We start from the raw sequence: 22,112 nt of genomic DNA, 5'->3' as shown, positions 1-22,112 counted from the left end.
TCACTTGTCACTGGAGTCCAGGGCCTGATACCTACAGTTCACGTCCCGCATGTTGCTGAAGGGAAGAAAGGGACCCGGCAGGTGGTAAATTGTAGCAGGTGTTTTGACATGTAGAATTTTAGATTACAACAGCCAGAGGAACCAGAGGATCAGATACCTCAAGTGGCTTTTACAGGTTACACAGCTAGTCAGTGGCAGAATCAGTATTCACACCCCAGTTGGTCTAACCGCAAAGCCTGCACCCTTTCCGGGACCTCATGCTGCCCCCAACAATGGGATTGCCTTTATAAGAGGAGGGATTTCTCACTTGCCGTTGGCAACCTAGGATGTGGGGAAGGGAGAGGAGGAGGGGGCAGGAGGAGAGAGGGAGAGGAGAAAGAACATTCCACGCCAGTTTCAGACTCCACGATCACTCTCCAGCTGTCAGCTGAGCCCATGATCACTGTGGAGTTTCATTAAGGAGCAGAAGTCACGGAAGAGTGAAGTGACAGATTTAAAATTAACTCGCCAAAGTCCCCATCAATATTGTGACAGTCCCCAAGTACCAGTTCAGCGACCCAGTGCACCAACTTGACAATATTAATATAACTTTGTCGGAACAAAAGCTTCCCCTCTGTCTTTCCAAGAAAAGCTAATTTGGGGGAGACAGGCATTCTTTGCCTTTTGTGGCACCTCCGTGACAGGTCTCTTTGGGCCAAGCCAGGAGTGCGAGTTCTATAAACTTCCATTCTTCTTCCATCTTTCTGGGGATAGCCACCCATGGCAGGATGGCAAAGACAGGCAGAGAGGTGCTTCCCCACTTTAGGGACCTACTAAGTGAATGAAGACCAGGAAAGAGACCCCCCCACATGCTGGCCACTTTCTGAACACCAGGCTGAATTCCCTTTAGTCTTTATATTTGGAGCAATATGCTCTCTGTACCAACTCTTACCAGCTCACCATAGTCTGTTTCCTTCTTTCCCTTTACCTAATAACTGCTTACTCACCCTTCATTTTTCATCATAAACATTACTTCCTGAGGAGCACCTCCCTGGACTCCTAATCTCCCGTGTGGGCCCCAGATGTTTGCTCTAAGAGCACCCTGACTTGCAAATGTCACAGTGCACACCTCGCTTGATTGAATTTCATTTGAATAAGCATCTTTCCTTTGTTATCTATGAACTCAGTAGGCAGAGTGACTATATAATTTATCATCTAATCTAGGTGACTTTTGTCCAGGGATAAATGCTAAAGTAGACAGGACTCTGGGACAACAGGCATAAACGGGAATTGTCCTAGTCAAAATGGAATGTATGGTCACCCTACAAATATGGGTACATGCGGCCACTGTCTGGCTCTCTCTGTATCTCCATCACTTAGGACAGTGATTAAAATTTATTAAGTGCAGGATATGTGTTCAATGAATGAATGAAATAGGTTCTTTTTAAAAACTAGTCCTAATGACAAGCTTACAGAACCTTTTCTGACTTCCTTTTTTCCTCTCTTCCTCCCTCTCTTCCTTCCCTCCCTTTCTTTTCTTTCTTCTTGCCTTCCCACTTGTTAATCACTTCCTATGCATTAAGGCCTGTTTATTTTTATCACTGGGCATACAATAAATAAACATGGTTTCTTCCTGGAGGGTGAGAAGGAGAAATAAGTAGCCAGTACTAAGCATCTACCACGGGTCAGTTGATTTAAACACCACATACTATTTAACCACCTGGCCAATGAGGTAGCTAATGTAATCACCTTGTAGAAATGAGGACAATGAAGTTCAGAGAGGTCAGGTGACTTGACCAAGGTCACACAGCTAATAGCAACAGTGGCCGAATTCAATTCCAGGTCTGCCTGAGTCCGAAGCCACAGTCTCATCATTAAACTATGCTACAGCCTCAGCTTCACAGAGGAAAACTGAAATATAAAGGAGTACAGGGTGTAAAGAATGAGGGAAGTTCCCAGCCTTGGGTGGGCGTAAAAGCTACTCTGACCCACAAATCTCATATACTTTACCCACAGACTTTAAAAACTAAATCAGCTTGTAGGTTACAGCTACCATTTGTTGAGACCTTAGGCATGTAGACACTTTGCTAGGTCTTGGGGACTTAGCATGAACATTCAACAATGGTTCCAGGCCTCATTTCAATAGGGAAGGTAGACGTTAAATAAAGAATCACAAAAATATTAACTTATTTGGGTAACTACAAGTATTTCAGAGGAAAGAGGGTACAAGGACCGGACATAGGATTTTTTTTCATTACATTTTCATGGATAAGGAAACTGAGGCTGGGTGGTTGAATGACCAAGACCACATCGCAGAGAGCTAGGATTTGAACCCACTATGTTGCCCTTTCTTCCCCCATTTTCTTCTGAAGAATGCAATCATAAACCCATCAGTGGAACACAGCAGATCCCTTGCCACCACTTTCTAAGCTCTGTTACCTCCGTGTCTTTGTATGCAGAATGGATATAACATTGGTTCATCTCCATAAACTTGTTGTGAGGATTAAAGAAGATACAGCATTCGAAGCACTTCACAGAGTGCCTGACCCACAGATACGTGCTCAGTAAATAGCAATTATTATCATCATTAATATTATTAGGCAACATTGAATTTTTTTTTTTTGCAGTACGCGGGCCTCTCACTATTGTGGCCTCTCCCGTTGTGGAGCACAGGTTCTGGACGCGCAGGCTCAGCGGCCATGGCTCACGGGCCCAGCCGCTCTGCGGCACGTGGGATCTTCCCAGACCGGGGCACGATCCCGTGTCCCCTGCATCGGCAGGTGGACTCTCAACCACTGCGCCACCAGGGAAGCCCAGCATTGAATTATTGACTAAGATAATCTGGTGGTCGATCACACACAGAATGTTCTGCATTGTTAGCTAACTTTTAACGTGGATGTTTTTATAACATTCTCCCTGTCCCCTAGTGCCACCACCATCAAGTCCCTCAGTCTAGCACAGTGTTACGGAGGGACAGCAGTGGGTGGCTCTGTGGTGGAAGGGATGGGGGAGATGGATATTTGAGCACGGGTTTGGAGCCAGACTGCCTACATCCCAGTCCTGGCTCCACCATTTAAAAGCTGGATGACATTAAGAAAATGAATGTCACACTGCTGTAAGAACTGAGCGGGTTTAAACAGGGCAGGACTAATCCCGGCTTCTCCTCTTATGCTACTGGGGGCTCCTCGCCAGCCTCCGGTGCTGGTGGCTCTTCATCCCTCTGACCTCCAAGTACAGGAGCCCCTGGGCTGGGGACTTCGGTTCTCCCCTTCTCTAGCACCTCCCTGGTGAACTTGTCTCTTCTCATTACTTTTATACCATCTATAGGCTAAATAATCTGAAATGTGCATTTCAAGTCTGGTCTGTCTTCTGCTGGATTGTATATCCTACTGGCTTTCTGACATCTCCATAAGGATATATATGTTAGACATAACCAGATGATGGTGACTGAAGCAGGGTGATGAGTACCTTGGGTTTTATTACACTATTGTCTATTGCTATAAATGACGGGAAGTTTTCATAATCAAGTTTAATTTTTTAACATGATCACAAACAAATTTCTATTTCTACTCCCCTCCTTTATGCCCGCTTCTACTGTGGTCCCTACTGTCTCCACCAACGGTGCTTCCTTCTGTCCAACTGCTCAAGCTAGAAGCAGGGAGCCTCCCTCGCCTCTCTCCTTTCTTTCCCCCATCAGTAAATTCTGTTGCTCTACCTTGAAGATACAGCCAGAACCTGTCCACCTCTCACCATGTGGACACCTACAACCAGGCTACGTTGTCTTTCACCTGAGCCACTGCAAAAGCTCAGAACTGCTTTCCCTGCTCCCACCCTGCCCGCTGAAGTCTATTCTTCACACCCCAGATGGAGTGGTCTTTTAAAAATATGAGTGATATTATAGCCCTCTTCTGCTCAATCCATGTGCTGGCTTCTTTCTCTTCTCACTCAGAGTAAAGTCCAAAGTACTGTACCTACGTGACTCATAGGACCCTGTACAAATTGTCACACTGCCCCTCTTGACGTCCATTACCTTTGTATTTATAACCTTTTCTCCTACCATTCGCCTGCTCTTTCACTATTTTCCATCCACCTCTGGGCTCCTTTTTGTCCATGGAACATGTGAAGGTTCTGTGAACTTACTGTGCCCTCTGCTTGGAAGCTTGTCCCTGCATATCTGCAAGACTCACTGCCTAAGATCTCTGCACAGATGTTACCTTAGCAAAGAGGTCTTCCCTGTGCAGCCTAGCCTCCTTCTCCTGCTTTCCTCCATAGTGCACACACTTGACATAGTACATATTTATTGATTGATTGCCTTCCACACTAGAATACAACTCATGGGGCCAGGGTTTTTATGAGTTTTGTTCACCTTTGTAGTCCTGGTACCCTAGAACCATGAGTGGCATGTAATAGGTACTTAATAACTATTTTTGATTGAATGAAGATACAGTGGTACCTGGTGGGAGGTAAATACCGTCTATGTTTGTTATTGCTATTATTGTTACGACTACCACTACTGTTACTTTTACTGGGATCAGGCTCCTCAAAATTCTTATCTTAGTTTTCTCACAACAACATAATGAGATGTAAGGATGCTTACTTTACCTATGAGGAGATTAGGCCAAGACAAGTGACATCACCTGTGTGAGGCCCAAGAGGTGGAATCACCCATCTCCAAAACCCAGGTCGCTCCATTTCCCTGGGGCCCCTACTTTTTCCATGGTGGCATGGCATTTACCAATGGGATCCCAAACCCCAGCACTAGAATGTTCTGTGTCATTACTGAAAAATTTATTGTCTGTGGAGAGATCTTTAAGAGATATAAATAAGTGAGGGTGGTGAAAAACAATATATTTTATGCACCTTTTGTGAGAGAAAGGGGAGAATGCTATTTAATTTGCTTGAATTTATATAAAGAAACACTGGAAAAATACCCAGTAAATGAATAAAACTGGAGAGGAGGTAGGAGAAAAGGAATACAGAGAAACAGGGAAAGGAGAACCACTCCTCACTGGGTGTCTCTTATACTGCTTTTGTTCTTGAACTTCGTAAATTGAATGCCTATAAAGAATCAAGTAAAACAATCAGCTTACCCCAACGTCACAGCCAAGAGGAGCCTAAGGAGACAAACAACTAAAGGTAAGGTGATAACTAAGCCGGCTTCAGGTTTGCCCAGCTTGGTCAAACTTCAGGCAAGCTTCTTCCCGACTCCAGGTCCCTGACCTCCCTTTTCTTAGAGCATTTCCTTTAGAAAAGTTGTCACTGTAAATTCCTTCTCTGCCCTGTAACATGTTAATCTTTTTAAAAGCCTCTTGCCAGTTTTATAACCCAGGGATGACTTTCTCAAGGATCTGGGACCCATCTCTTTGAATGTAATCATCAAGGAAGAAAGCAGAGAAATACATCTTTGAATTCAGACATCACTACACTGTGTGGGCACATCCCACTGGTCCACCTCCCCCTGAAGTCCTCCAGGACCTTTCTACTCCCATAGCCCAGCATTAAAAATCCTTTGTTTCAATGGAATTGAGTCCAGACCTCCCTCCCCTTATTGCAATAGCCTCGAATAAAGTCTTGCTTGACTGTTTGACATTGTCCAGTGCCATTTTGCTCTAACAGAGCACTGGATCGGATCCTGGAACAGAAAAAAAGGACACTGGGTAAAAACTAATGTGAATAACTGATTTTATTCAAGGTTATGGCAATAGGGTTGAGAGGTCTGAACCCAATTTCATTGAAACAGAGAGCAGGAGGTGTTTTTAAGGCTGAGCTGAGCAAGTAGAAAAGTCCTGGAGGACCTCAAAGGGGAGGTGAACGAGGGGACATGCCCCACACAGTGCAGTGATGTCTGAACTTGCAAATGTGTTTCTCTGCTTTCTTCATTGATGATTACATTTCAAAGAGATGGCTCTCAGGTCCTTGAGAAAGGAAAAAATTAAGGAACACAGCCTTAGATAATACCAAGGAGAAGAACATTCTTTTCGCCTTTACACCAATGTTTGACTCTGTGAGTCTTGTTCCGCTTGCATCTCCAGAACTTGGCACATAATAAGTACTCAATATATATTTATTGGTTGAATCACAAGGCTGAAGGAGAATTTAATTGCAATTTAGTTTAATTTCAAGCTAGGTTTCTTTCTCCTTTGCAAGTATGGCTGCAAGATGCCTGTATAGCTTCTGGGCTTGTATCTTTCCGGTGGCTGGGTCCTCACTAACTCCTTAGAAGTAGTTTGCTAATTAACAGAAACTTGGAAGGGTATCCCTTGGTGTAACTTTAGTTCTCTGAGTTATGAGATGGCAAGGAAGACCAACCCCTTTATCCTATTTCTTTCCTCTTACGCTAGAAAGCATTCAACACAAGCTAAATAGATTCAAGGTCACAGCACTAGGACACTGGCAGAGGATGGAGAGGCGGCTGGCTGCTTCAGGGATTAAGGCTCTTTCACAGGGGTAAGGGATGCACTGAATGCCTGCGTCACAGGCTCCTGGCTTGTGCCTGCTAATTAACTGCCCACTTAACGGGCACCTCTGAGCATCTTATGAGACATAAAAATAAATGCTCATTTTGGACTCTTAAAAGCCACCTTTGAGGTGTTCCACTACATTATCAGTAATAGTAATTTTTCAGTGGTGATGTTACATAAAACCCCAGCCACTGCCCTTGGAGCTTTCTGTATTAATTCACATCTAATAAACTGTGATCATATCTTCCATCAGAATTGTTACTAAATACATTTCTATTCAGGGCATCTCCCTGAAATGGAAATGTTTCCCTAAAAATTAATTTTCTTGATTCACATGCATAGGCTTATTAACGTGAGCTTAGAATAGACTTACTTTTTCATTTCTCTGGAAGGAATACAAAGAAAGTAATGCTGGTGAATTTGCATCTCACATGATCTCAAATGTGCCAGGACGCACACTCCAGCACATAATTTTGGAGTAAGTGGTATCTCACAGATGCTCAGATTCATGTTAGGAAAATGTCACTAACATTTGCACATGTCTTTACACTTTACAGAGCATTTTAACCTGACTTTTCTCATCACCTCTCCGCCCCCCCACCGTAATTCTCCTATGGGATTGGTACTATTACGTTCCCTGATTTAGTGATGAGCAGACTGGGCTCAGAAAGATTCGAAGACCGTGCAGAGTCTTACAGCCAGCAATGGTCCCATTACTGTGGTGCTTAAATAACCCTTCCTGATTGAAGGTCCATCCTTCATCATGGTTTATCTCTACAATCCCATGCCCTCACCTCCTTCATGATCCACCCCGATGTTCATGTCGGCAGATGCTCTGTGCTCTTACTTGCCTGGTGCACTCTCCCACCTAGCTAACTGGTCATCACACCCTCCAGGTTTCAGCCAGCATCTCTTTCAAAAAGTCTTCCCAGCTGCTTACCTCACCGAGGTTGGACCAGTGGTCCATCTACATCAGAGTAGGGACCTTGCCTGTCTCCATTTTTTCATCCTCAATGCTTAATACATCAGAGGGGTTATTTAATGAAAACTTGTTAAATAACAAATATGAATAAGTGGTAAAGCCAGGCCTGGAATCTCTGACCTCAAGTGTAGTCCTATGGTGACATCCCAGTCCCTCTCGTAATTAGCAGAACAACAATAACAATAACAAATGACTTCTGAAGTGTGATTTCTTCAGAGAGTAATATACAGGCATTGCCTTAGCATAATGCAAATATAGTAAATTTCAGTGCTGTGGACTCCATTAATTAAGGATGTATAATGCTTGGCTAGGGGCTAGTCTGGCTTGTACCTTTGGAGTGTTTATTTATAAAAGAGATTGCTAAGCACATTATTACATTAGCAGTGTAAACAAGATCATGGTGGGGGGGGGGTGGTAATGGCAGAAGATATTTAAGAGAACAAACCGCCTGAAGTCACTTTAGAAGCACCTATTATGAACAAACAATCACTGTGCTAATTACAATTACTGTGCTAATTACAATCTATCCTTATCTGCTCTGAAGGTTCCCTCCAGACTTTTCCTTCTGAGTGCTTCGACCTGCGTGAGTTACTGCCTGCATTTGAATGTAATGAAATTGCGGTTCCTTAAAAAAATGTCTCTGCTTCAGATGCCTCCATGATTCGGATAGGCTCCCGACTCCGAGAGAAAGAATGTAGTCAGGGATTTTGAAGACAGAAAATTAAAAACAAAACCAAAAGGAGTGGGGGTTAGGTAGAAAATGGAGAAGAGAAGTGAAATGGACCCGGTTGGTTACTTTTGTTGTTTTAGTACCTTTTGCGGATTACAGTTATGTCTTTAGGTTAGTTGGAGAACATTCAAAATATGCTGTGTATAAATTGTTTTCCTCATAAAATGACCATGCTTGGAATATTTAGAGATGTGAACATTGAGAACAAAATGTTTTTAAAAATAAAGTAGCTATTTTTCTTTCTTCTCTTACTATAATTAGGGAGGGAGATTAGAGAATCCTTGTTTAAAAATGGATCGCAATTCCCTGCTTCCCACAAAAATAAATAAATAAAAAGCATCTTTCACTAGGTCTTAATTTTACTACTTTCCTCTGTCCCCAATTAAACTAATGAGCCTCGACGGTATGAGATTTCGGTCTCAGCACTTAAGAAAAATAAAGCTTCACCCAGACCAATGTCCCCTCCCAAACGGATTTCTCACTGATTTTCTAGGAGTCTGCCTTCTACCTCTGATCTAATGCAGACTGTAGCCCAGCTCTCCACTGGAAAGCACCTTCCACGGCATCCAATGATGGCTGGAATTGTAGTGTGGGCAGACGGAGGAGGCTATGATCTGGGCACCCAACTGCAGCTTCAGGACACTGGAGTCAGGATAAGTGCCTCCCCGATCGGTACTGATGCTCAGTGTCCTTGTACCCAACAGTGAGCAGAGCAGACGAATGGATGCAGAGAATGAATTGTGCTACATTATGCACTAGGGGCCTGTTGAATTGCAGGACAGCACTGTCCGCCCTGGCTGCTGCAAATCCAAAACCGTCTCTGCACTTGGTCACTCTGAGGGGAGACTCCTTTGGGAGTCCTTGTGCCATTGGACTTGGGACTCAGTTGCTGCTTTCAAACAGGCACATGGAGGGGAAACCATCCTTTTCCATTCTCAGGCCTAACCTGGGCTCACATCTAGCATAAAGTTCAGTTTAACACTTTGCTATTCAAACTGGTGCTCAGACCCAGGAGTACATTTGAAATGCAGAGTCTCAGGCCTTACTCACAACCCACTGAACCACAGCCTGCATTTTAGCAGGATACCCTGGCGATCTGTATGCACATGAGAGTTTGAGAAGCACTAGTGTATTTCATGTGTATTGAGTTCTGGCTATAAGCAGACATATGGAAAATTCCTACCTTTAGATAGAGGTTTTGTGTACAATGATGATGATGAGCTATTATTTGCTTTCCTGCTCCTTGAGGATCAGATGGTTTTAGACCATATGCACATGGCGCTTTGGATGCCACGCCTCACCTTTCTGAGCTTCAGTTTTCTCATGTAAGAAGTATGATAGGCAATCTGCTCTGTCCACATGTGTCATGGGAGAAACATCTGCCTTTGCCCCTCAGAAACAGGCTTTAAAAAGAAAAGAAAAAGGGCTTCCCTGGTGGTGCAGTGGTTGAGAGTCCGCCTGCCGATGCAGGGGACACGGGTTCGTGCCCCGGTCCGGGAGGATCCCACATGCCGCGGAGCGGCTGGGCCCGTGAGCCATGGCCGCTGAGCCTGTGCGTCCGGAGCCTGTGCTCCGCAATGGGAGAGGCCACAACAGTGAGAGGCCCGCGTACCGCAAAAAAAAATAATAATAATAATAATAAATTAAAAAGAAAAGAAAAAATAGTTTTCCAATATCAGTCATGCTTAAAGGTGTTGAGGAAATGTACCAGAGGATGTGATGAGTTGATAAGAGGGGGAGGAAATCAGGAAAGGTGGAAGGTGAGCAAGACTGATGTGAGGTCCAGAAGGGCTTACAGCTAAACCTTCATTCTGTTTGGATGGACATCCTCTTTGATTGGTCAATGCCACTTCTATGCTGATCATTAAATATTTTTAATATCACCCTAGAGGTGGTAGATTAATATAGTTCTGAAACTTTTGGATCTGGGCCCAGGCTATCAAATTCCACATAGCACACATGAGCATCTAAATGTCACATTGCTAATTAGATGTATTTCACTGTAGGTCATTCAGACAAAGCAGGCTACCCTATAGGACACTGGTGATACAACACATCAGGGAGATTATATCTCTCCAAAGGCTGGGATAAACACTCCCACAAGAAGGTGACCTTGGCTGCTGCCCCATCCCACATTGCTGGCTGAGTTGTCCACCTCCAACAGACCCATAGAGCAAGAAGGGCTACATTTCTGTCTCTACCCTGGGCATTTCACCAAAGCAATGTATTCACCAAAACATGTGTTAGTTGGAGGAAGTTGGGAGGATGACCATGACTCCAGTCCAGAGATGAGATCTGGGGGGATGCAACAGAATACATCTTCATTAACCATGTGGCTTCTAGAACTACGGGGAGAGGAATACAATTGAAGGAAAAGAAAACAATGTTTACTGAAAGCCTACTGATCTAGGACCCTTGCTTATTAGACTGTTAAATCCTTACCATAGCTCTCTGAGGATATTTTGGGGTAAAACCCACTTTACAGTTGACGATCTTGAGGTTCAGAGAGATTAGGATTTGTCCAAACCCATACAGCTAGGAAACGGCAGAGGTGGGATTTGGGTCCTGTTACTTCTGATGGTGGCACCCTGACACCTTGTGTTGGGTCACAGCCAAGAATGGGATCAACTTCCCGCAGAATCATGCACACAAGGATGGCCTTTGCCGAAGATTCCTCCTTAGTTATTGGCTTGGCCGCCCGCTATGGCACCAGGATCCTCCCTGTCTGCTGAGAATAGGGATGCAACAGGGGCCAATCTCACTTAATCACCACAACACCACCAGGAAGTGGGTCTTGTTATTATTCATAATTTAGAGATGAGGAAAGTGAGCTTAATGAGCTAATGTGCCCAAGGTCAGACAACTGGTTAGTGGCAAGTTAGAACTCGGACTCTAGAGCCTCGCATCTTAGACATCAGGCCACTGTATCTCCAAAATGCTGGATAATGTGAACCACCTGGGAATACAGTGGAAATTCATTTTCCCAGGCCCCTTATCTGGCGGGGGGGGGGGAAGATTGGTGGGTCTTGGCATAGCCCTAGATGATTCTTATGATCAGGTAAGTAGGAAAGGCTTCACTAGGCCCCTGGCCATGGCAGTTGAGTAAAAAGAGTGCTGTATTCTAGGTCAGAAGCCCTCAGTCTTTGTCTGAGCTCTGCCCTCACTTTAATATACAGAAGAGACAACAGAAGTCAGAAGGTGGGGAATGGCCAAGAGTGGTAGAAGTGGTAGAACAGGAATGAAGACTTTCTGACTCCAGGACCTAAGGTACACTGGACATATTGGGTTTGACTCCTGTGGATGATGTTAGGAAACCTTGGAAAAACGGACACACAGAAAGGAGATTCTTCACAGTCAGCCCAGGAGTCAGGACCCCAGGGAAACTTGCCCCCTGACTCCTGTGATCCAGCCTCCAACTTCTGTCACTCAATCCACTTCAAAGATCTCACCATTGATCCCCCAGAGAAGGTAGCATGCAGCTGTGCCTCTAGGTGGTTAGTTGAAGATTTTGCCAAGAGCTGGAATATTACTACATAGACGCTGGGAATGTCCTTGAAAATCAAAAGCTAATGCTACTTTTGATTGATAATTTCTCCACTACCTGCCTCCTTTGCTTTCTTTTTTACAATAAGATCGTGGTATACTACAAAACACTCAGGCCTAAGAGCTTAGAAAAACAGCTTCCCTGCCTGGCTCTGCTGTTAATTATGGAAACTTGGTTTTGGTGTTACCATCTGTACAGTGTGGGAGTTGGATGCTATTTCCCTAAGTCTTCCAAGTGAATACAGAGAAGACCAATAGACTGGGGGTTGGAGGCCTGCCTTATTTATTTACTAGTTATATGGGATTTTAGGTAATTCACTTAAAAACCGTGAGCCTTGGGCATCTCATCTACAAATGGAAGGGGTTGTACAAACTGTTCTCCAAGGTTCTCCCATCTATAAAGTCTATCGTTCCTTGGGATTGAATGAAGGAAACTGACAAGAAGAGAACATTCGTCTAATTACAGTTCTCAGAGGTGGTGATATGAAGTAGGAGTATCCCAGGAGCCTGGGAGGCACTACTGCTAAATGGGCTTTGTTGTTTGACCCATGTGCTGTCAGTTTTTAGCCGTATGACTGTCAGGCTAGTTAGCCTAACATCTCTGTGCCTCAGTGTGGTAAACAGTATTGATGTCCCACATATTTCTGGGTCTCTGCTTCTCTGCACATAACAGGATTTCACATCTCAGCTCAACCCTTGGAGGGGCACCATGACCATGAGATTTGATTTGACCAATGCAATGTGAGCAGAATGTCACCTCTAGGAGGAAGTAATGAGAGTCAAGTTCCCTCCCCACTACGATAGTGTTCACGGAAGCACATGGAAGACGATGCTCTGTCAGCCCAGATTCCCAAACACCAGGGTGCGCAGAACCACTGTGATTCTGTCCGCAGCATGTGGTATGAGCAACACACACACTTTCCTGTGAACCCACTGTAGTTTTGAAGTTGTGTGTCATCAAGACAAAGCTTAATGCAGTCTGGTTGACACATTCATTTCCTTTTTTGTAAAACCCAGTTGTTAAGAGCTACTTTGCAACAGGTCTTGGAAAGACTAAGTGAGAAAACAAAGTATGTAGTATAGGACCCAGCACACAAAAACGTACACACATGATTAAAGTGTAGAAAACAGGGAATGATACAGAAGCAGCGTGTACAATTAACCACGTCCCAGGAAAGCAGCAGAAAAACCATAGCTTTGGAGCAACTTAATAAGATGTGACTCAGGACCTTCAAGCGGGGGAACAAGTGGGTGCCACAAGTGAAAGCCAGCTTTCCTCAAATCTTTAAAGAGAATCCCTCTGTCTCACCAGGCGTGGGCTGGTGGTGCCTCATCCTGAATCCCACATCTTACCCAAGACCGTCCTCTTATGCTGTACAACACGCACATCTGATAAACAAACCAGGCTGGCAAGCGCCTTTCTAGTAAATTTTTCATGAGCACCTTACATTCTTTGTAGGTCATTTGTGAAGGCCTATGAGTAAATGTCTGTGGCTGGTAGAACAGTCTTTTTGATGAGGCTTTTGCAAAATCCACCATTGTATTCGCTCAGCCCCCATTCCCAAGCAACTTCTCAGTGCAGTTTCTGAGACTCCAGGCTCAATAATAGTTCTTGACTGATGTTTATCTAAATCTCTGCAATCTATAAGCAAAGTTGACCTTTCTTTCTTATAAAAATGAGGTAGGATGGATAAGGATGGGAGAGGGAGGGAAGTAAAATACAAATGAACAAACAAAACAGTAAATACCACCAACCTCTGATGAGTTTATCTCACTCCAACAGTCTGTGCCAGTCCCTCCTTGATCAAGAGTTAAGGGAAGGGAATTCTGATGGTGATCCTGCATGGGTCATTAAGACCAACACAGTTCACAGGAAGGGATTAGAAACAGCAAAGCCTGACATCATTTACTGCGTTTGGGGGCAATTCAGAAGTGAGATCTTTGACTTTTCACATTTGCACAGAACTTGGCATTTTACCAAAGGCTTTTATGTGCATTCATAATCCATCTGAACACAACTCCTAATCCAGAGCTCTCTCCGGGCACCACCCAGTCTCTTAAAACAACCCTTACTCCCTCCTGGGAATAAATTATATTGTGACTTCACTGTAAACTCTGTGTCCTTCTTTCTCTATCACTTTAGGTCCCTCCTTCAAGCCTTTCATGTTTCTTTTTTTTTTTTCTTAGTGCATATATACATACATGTATATATACATGTATCTATTCTTTTTCAAATTCTTTTCCCACTTATGTTATCACAGAATATTGGGCAGAGTTCCCTGTGCTATACAGTAGGACCTTGTTGATTATCTATTTTATATATAGTAGTGTGTATATGTCAATCCCCAACTCCCAATTTATCCCTTCCCCCTGCCTTTCCCCTTTGTTAACCATAAATTTGTTTTCTAAGTCTGTGAGTCTGTTTCTGTTTTGTAAATAAGTTCATTTTACATATATACAATGGACTATTACTCAGCCATTAAAAAGAATGAAATAATGCCATTTGCAGCACCATGGATGGATGGAGATTATCATACTAAGTGAAGTAAGCCAGACAGAGAAAGACAAATATCATATGGTATCGCTTATATATGGAATCTAAAAAAATGATACAAATGAACTTATTTACAGAACAAGACTTTCATCTTTCACTCCTTCCCAGCTCCCCTACCTTTCACCATCTACCTCCTTATCTCTTTAACCCTTGTCACTACTCTGTATCTCTTTAACCCTTTCTGTGCCTGGCAATCCCCCCTTCTGTGCTCTGACTCTCCATATCTCCTCCATCCTTGTCTCTCCGCACGTCTCAGCTTTGTCCCTCTGACTGCTTCTCCTCATCACTCTCACCCTGCCGCTATCTTTCTCTGTGTCTCAGAGCTTGCTCCATACTTCATCTTCCCACATAGTGGATAAGTCTTGGACTTGTCAGGGTCCTGAACGCCTCCACATGTTCCTCTCCCAGAGACAGGCTGCAGCCTACGTGCGGCAACCCGAGGAGATAGCCAGGAATGGGGTCAAGTTCCTGCAGAATCATGTACGTGCAAGTGGGCTTTGCCTAAGACGCCCCCTTCGTTATGAATTTGGCATCCCTAAGACACCTGAGTCCTCACTCTCTGCTGACAGCAGGGATGAAGCAGGTGGCTCGTCTTAGCACACACTAATATGGGGGTATGGAGAAGTTACATACGTCCCTTGTAACAGAACCAGAAACCAGGAGAACATTGGTCTGGGAGTCACAAACTCAAACTTTCAGTCTCAGCGGGGCCCTAAGTCATGGTGAGCACTGGGCAAGTAATATCCTTTCCTGGGCCTCAGTTTCTCCAGCTATACGATAAGAGGTTAGGTCTGAATTTTGTTAATCTTTAAGAGTTTGTCCAGCTCAGAGATTTGAAATGTGAGGCTTTTTGAAAGCAGAAATCCAGGTTGCTCTTTCAGAGATTCAAGAGAAGACATGGGAGGCAGACCTGTCTTCTATCAGCAGTTGCTAGGTGTGGGGATCCAGGTAGGGGCAGGGGGGAGTACAAAGCAGAGTTGTGACTGTCGCACAGCAGATTCTTTAGCTGGGAGAGAGTTTGAAATCCCAGGCCAGGCAGTTGTCAGGAAATGCAGCATATGGGGCTAGTGGGGTGCCTGCTGGCTACTCTGCAGGACTGGACCGGAGCTTACTTGCAGGAGGAGAGCAAGGAAGGAGAAGGAGGCGGGAAATGACAACAGCCTTTGATGCTGAGAACCTTACAGGCCTGCCTTCTGAAACTTGAAGGACAAAGGAGCCGCAGACTCCCCTTTATCTGGGGCTCAGGAAAGGAGACTTGAAAGAGATAAATTTCGATTCATCAGAAGCCACTCACCTTCCCACAGAGGGAAGTCAATTGCCTTAGCGTGTGGCTCCAAGAGGTGACATGGTCTGGGGACAGAAATAATTGCAAAGAAAGTTTAACTGAAGCCAAGGATGAGCGAGCTGAAGTGAAATGGGCTACTCTAATATAATGGTAGTCTGGGGAGTTTCCTACATCTGGAGGCTGTTGTCAAAAGATAACAGTGTGGTCTCTTGACTATACTGCTTTTCCTGAGCAAATCAGGGAAGATCGGCCCTAGCTATTCAGAGACAACCCAAGATGGAAGGGCTGGGAACACTAAATAGAGTGTTTGAGGCTGAAGGAGGACTCCTGATGGGGCTAAAATTCTGTCTGAGCCTGCAGAGTCCCAGGTCAGCCTTTGAGGAGCCAGGCTCTCCTTACCAACCAGTCTGTTGGTGGGGGGAAGGCAAGGATGCTGGACAACCAGGAGATCTGAGTTTATAGGCTAGCTCCGCAATGACTTGCCTTGTGACCTTAGCCAAGTCCCTTCCCCACATGCAAATGAGATCCTGGGATTCCATGAAGTCCCTTCAGGATCTAGCACCTTACTACCCAATTTGGATCCTTCTTTTGGACCAAGCTAATCTTCACACCTGAGAATGGGAACTAGTGCCTTTGATCATTTATCACATGCCAGTCACTCTGATAGATGCTATGAGAAATCAAACTACATAAAGCAAGCAATGTTGCCATATTACAGTTACCGGTATCTGATTAAACACCCCTTTTTAAAGATGAGAGAGTAGGACTATGCTTGTCAGGGATGGGGCCAGGATTTGGAGCTGGCTCTATCTGGAGATTTTTTTTCCTGTCCCTCCCACTCCCCTCGCTTATCAATATATCTGGGCTTCTGCATGCTCCTTCCTGGACAGGAAAATGCCTTTATAGCTCTTATCTCTCCCAAGAGGCACTGTTCTTTGCCATCACTTCAAACTCCAGTTCATAAGCCTCATCCTTTATGAAGCACTTTGTTATTCCTTCTAATTCCTTTCAAAAGTCTTCATATGGGAACTCTGAAAACCACTGGCATCATTTGGAACGTTTCTTTGCAAATTAAGTGTTCACATATTTGTTTTCTAATTGAGTGTGTGTCTTCTTGCAGACGTGTAAATTCCTTTCTTGAAGGCCAGGGACAGTTCATGTTTTCCTTTGGATTCCATGCAGCATTATTCTATCCATCATGGTACTCAACACAGGGTTTCACAGACTATTAAAACTATAGAAAATCAGGACTGTAGAATATCAGAATTAAAAGCAGCTCATCCAGATTGCCCTTAAATTTCTCCGAGAGTTTTTTTTTTTTTGCGGGGGGGGTGGGTACGCGGGCCTCTCACTGTTGTGGCCTCTCCCGTTGTGGAGCACAGGCTCCGGACGTGCAGGCTCAGCGGCCATGGCTCACAGGCCCAGCTGCTCTGCGGCATGTGGGATCTTCCCGGACCGGGGCACGAACCCGTGTCCCCTGCATCGGCAGGCAGACTCACAACCACTGTGCCACCAGGGAAGCCCTCTCCGAGAGTTTTTTAACGAAGTAGCATCAGCCTTGGCTTGAGCATCTGGGAGTTGGAGGACTCGACTCTGCCATTAAATTGCTCTGTGGCTGCCAGTACTTCTATCACCCTTGAATCCTCCCTCAACCTTACCCTTTGCCGGCAACTGTTCCCTGGCCCTTGTCCATTATACCTTGCAAATATCTCCCCCAATCCCCTTTCTCAATTGTGTTCCCATCATCCTGGTTGAAGCCACTAACATTCTCAAGTAGCTTCCACAACGGACACCTACTTGACCCCATTCCACTGTTTTCCTTTCCACCCTCATTGCAATGTACTTCCGCACAGCTACCATGAAGTCAAAAAATACAATGCAATCATGACATAGTCCCCTCTTTTAACCATTTAAGAGTTCTCCCCTTTGCTATTACAATAAAGACTTTGCCTGCAAGACCCCCATAATCTGTCACTGCTTACCCCTCTGGCTTCACATCCCATATTTACTCAGCTTCAACCACATCACATTCTTCCTCTCCTGAAACCAACCAAGTTCTTTTCCTTCTTAGAATATCTGTCTCTGCTTGAAACCTTTTACAATGCTAGCTCCAACTCATCTTCCAGGAATTAGTTAAAGAACACTTCCTCTGCAAGGTAGACTGTGAGCCTTACTGTTTTCTAATCCAATAAATGTACTCCCCCTCCGCCACGCACACACTCTACTCCAACTAAATTAGATCCCACTGTTAACTGATTACCTGGAACACTGCATCTTTACTTCATAATTCCTGCCATAAATTAAGTACCTAAGATTACACACACACACACACACACACACACACACACACACACTATATCTAAGCACCACAGGGTCTGAAGCATGGTACCTGGGACATAGCAGGTGCTCAACGAGCATGTGATAACTACATAGATGAATAGTTTTATGGAATTCACATTTTCATTCTAGTTCTATAAAATGGGAAGTGATAAGGTATGTTGGATTAGAAGATAAGAGCAGGGCTTTGGAGTCAGCCAGATATACATCTGAATCCTCCCTACCCGTCTCACTAGATGGTGACTTGGAGAAAGTCAGTTTACCTCTCTGGTGTTGACTTTTCAACTGCAAAATGGAGGCCATGGTATCTCAAAGGGTTTTCATTGTGAAGCTAAAATGGTACTACCCTGGCTCTTTTACTTTCTATAAGGGAGATTTGGGAAAGTCACTTAACACTGCCACTTCTCATCTGTATAAAGGGGATGACAACAGCCTCTGCTTCACGGGGCCATTGTGAGGATGACATTAAATCAAGGAATGGAAAGTGCTTCGAATGCCCACAGCATGTGCTAAATTAGCGTTAGTCGTTATTATTATTTTTAAAATATTTACCAAAGAGCTTGACATATAGAGTATTTCCTGATAAAGAGTAGCCACTCCTACTACAATCACAATTATTATTATTATTTTTACAATTATTATTAATTAGATGACAGGATGAGGACGAGGATGATTATAACAGTGATGTTTCTTACCAGTTCTGACTTTTGTTGACATGACCTCACATGGTAGGGAGAACCCTTCTTTGGAATAATATCCTATTACATTTTTATGCAAAACTGTCTCAAAGTATAGTTTTTTTTTAAGATAATCATTTCTTATACACGGAACAGTTCTTCTCATGCTACCATCTTATGGTTTTCAGATTTTCAGGCATGAATAAATCCCACCTAAGGCCTTTCTTCTCCAGATAGAACAGCCCCAGTTTCTTCAACTCTCCCAAGAAGACATTCACAAGTACACTGCATGTCTAATCTTCATAACATTTGGCCAACCCAGTCCCTGTCCTGTTTATTCTTATGTGAGAGTAGTCTCAATCTTTTAATTTCACATGTACCTCTGTATTTATTAACAGGGAAAGAGGTCTTTGACATACTGATGAGCAAAAAAAGCAATTCCTAAACAGCTTTACTGAGAGTTGGCATGTCTGTGTGTTTGTGTGTGTGTGTGTGTGTGTGTGTACACTGATATACAGATAGAGAGGGAAAGAGAGAGAGAGGTGTTTTAAGAATGTTCAAGAAAATGTTAATTCTAGCTATTTCTGGGTGATGGGAATTTTATTTTCTCGTTCATTAAATGTCTTTATTTTTGAACTGCCTGAATAGCCTACATAAGATACTTATTTTTAATAGACGGAAAGATTAATCACATTAGAAATTCCATTAACTGTACTTACAGGATGATTTAAGATTGAATTGCAAATATGTGGATAGAGTTAGAAAATGGAAGGGTGGGATAAATAAAGGCTAGGTCAGTGGAAAAGGAACTTCAGGGAATGGACTTTGCTGACTGCTGATACTTCATGCACAGGCATTAGTAATTTGGGGGAGATGCTGACCAGTGTAATAGACCTCTCTATCCCATGGTGCCCATGGCTTCCTCCCCCTGCCCAGATTTTGGGTCAGTGACTTGATGAGTGAAGTGCAGGTGTGTGTCCCATACCTAAAGGTCATCTGGAAGACTTGGCCTTGGTTCACATGCTGGGTCCGGTTGTTGTAACCATGTAGCATCTCTCCAAAGAGGGTGTTGTTGAACTTGGAATCAGGTTTGAGGCACTTGGGGCCCTCGCAGACATCGGAGAGCATCAGGCAGGATTTTCCATCAGGAGCCAGCTTGAACTCCTCCACACAACTGCACGATAAAACAGGGCCAAGAGTTAGCGCGCATGCTCAACGCCCCCATTGGGGCTGACCTAAAACCGAGGCCTCCTTTGCCTGCAAAACAGGTCAGAATTTAGGAATGGATACAGCTATTCTGGCTGGAATCTATCTAGGGCACAGGTGTCTAGAGAGAAGCACATTAATCCTGCAAATTGGTAAATTCAAGGAAAGTCATCTGTGACATTTTGGAGGAGTTGAGGGGGAAGTCGGAGAGCACATCCATACACAAAGCAAATTTAAAAACTGTTTTCCATGAACACACAAACTTTAAAAAGCAGGACAGACCAATTCACAGGGAATTATCAACTAGCTTCTCAAACCAGAACCTATTCCCAGTGCATCTGCTGGCCAAGGTTGAAGACTGTAGCAAAAACAAGGTTTTTATTGCCCTTGTAGCTCAGAGGTGATCCTTCCCGGACCATGGACAGCGCATGGGGGGCGGGGGCGGGCATCGGGGCAGCAGCCACAGCTTCTGTTCAATTAGCAACGTTAGCAGCCTCTGTTGGTCTCTAGCTACCTAATCCTGAGAGCAGAGGGGCCCTTGACACGCCTTTGAAACTGGGATGGGCTCCACTATGGCCCAAACAGGCATCTGAATGGGGTGTGGAAAAAAATATTTGCAATTTGGGATGTTTACAGTGGGAAAGAAATCTCTTAGAGAGGCATGGGGGGGGAAAAGAGAAAGCAGAGGTCCTAGCCTATGAAAAATCAATTCAGAAACTGAAATTCTGTGAATGTCTATCTGCTCATGGTCCTTTGCTAGGCACTGAGGGTAGGGTGCACGTAATAAATAAGACACAAGAGAATAGGCTGTACAATTGAAGATAGCTGTAGAATGTCATCTTTGTTCCTTGTGATATATGTGAACCAGGCAAGTCATTTTACCTCTTTGGTCTCCAGTTTCCTCATCTGTAAAAGGGGGTAGACACTACTATCCTACATTAATCCACTAGGCTGCTATGAGGTTCCATGATACACTGACTGCACAAACAGTTAGAAATTGCAGCGTACTTAACACAATAAATATAGAGAGGTTGTAATGGTGGCAATGGTGGTATTTACTTATTGAGCATATGCTATTGACTAGGCACTTTGTATGTTTATTTTCTAATCATGAAAAAGGTAGTATCATCATTCCTGCTTTACAGAGAGCAACAGGAGGAGCCACGAAATAAAGCATGTCACACCACGAGTAAGTGGCAAAGCTGGCGTTCAGAATCAGGTCTGTCTAGCAACAAAGGTAACTCTTCCCTCACTTGTCTTTTCCAAATACATCTGTTCTTATTTGCATGACATAACCCTGGTTACACTATGCTAATTGGAGTCAGTAGAAAGTAGTCAGTCTCTTATCGGCCTTTCTTTCATGGGATGAAGTGAAGATCTACTGAATCGGACTGCAAAAAGGCTCATGTGGAGGAGCTCTGTGACATGGTTTGGGAAGAAAGTGTACCCAGGATGCAGGATCCACTAGCTGATGCTAGAGACATAGAACCCAACTGAAGGCAGGAAGTAGGCAGGCAGAGCTGAAAACATGACCCAAGATCGCTCCTATTGAAAACTCAGGAACACCTTACGTCTGAAGCAAGCTGTCACTCTGTCCTTGTTTTCCTCTAACTCCCAGTGTATTGCACAGAGGCACCGACTGTCTTTCCAATGTTTACATGCTCCTGCCCAAAGTACAGTGGAAAGTTCTTGGAAGGAGGGCTATCCTGGTACCTTGGTCAAGTCTATCCTGTCTTCTTTTTGCATCTATTAAATACATGCAACTCTCCCTTCAAAAAGCTACAGTACAGATAATGTGAGTTATATAAATGTGCAGAGTATATGGTAAGTTCTCAATAAAGTATAGTCCCATCCATTTATTCCAAAAGGTTCCCAGCAAATACGGGAAATGATATACTGGGTAGAGCTCACCCTCTTCTCTCTCTCCCTCCCCCCACCTGCCTCTCTCACACATACACATACACATACACACACACACACACATGTGCACCTATGAATGTATACATTGTTGTTGTAAAAGATTTGATATTATCAAAGTCTATAGAGTAAAACACAGAAGTTCTTCATTTCTCACTCCACTCCACACATATCCTTACTTCCTGTTCCAGTGGTCATCATTGTTAATAATTATGTATTCTTGTAGGGTTTTTCAATGCATTTAGAGATCTACTATATACATATTACACTTTTTATAATATACAATATATTATTTTAATTTTTATATCATATATATTTTAAAATTATAATTTTTCATAATAAACTCATAAACAGAATTACCCTATACATTGTTGTGAGATATGCATTTGTACCTAAATCCTTGGAGATCTTTTCAAATCAGTATACATATAGATCGATCTT

At 43.8% G+C, this 22,112-nt stretch overlaps 1 protein-coding gene across 3 annotated transcripts in view; it reads right to left on the bottom strand.

Moving 5' to 3' along the window:
* ASTN2 (astrotactin 2) overlaps positions 1-22,112 on the bottom strand; it is a gene marked incomplete at both ends in the record, with an annotated part of 919,723 nt that overhangs the window by 300,512 nt on the left and 597,099 nt on the right. For all 3 annotated transcript variants that reach the window (XM_079706619.1, XM_079706617.1, XM_079706618.1), the window contains one exon: positions 19,534-19,722. In XM_079706619.1, coding sequence (XP_079562745.1) covers positions 19,534-19,722 — 189 coding nt within the window. The remainder of the gene's footprint in view (positions 1-19,533; positions 19,723-22,112) is intronic.

This window comes from Hyperoodon ampullatus (assembly GCF_949752795.1).
Source record: "Hyperoodon ampullatus genome assembly, chromosome: 6".
In the NCBI taxonomy this organism is placed as follows: Eukaryota; Metazoa; Chordata; class Mammalia; order Artiodactyla; family Ziphiidae; genus Hyperoodon; species Hyperoodon ampullatus.
The sequence above is the reverse complement of the archived record's forward strand: the minus strand, read 5'-3'. Positions and strand labels throughout refer to the sequence as shown.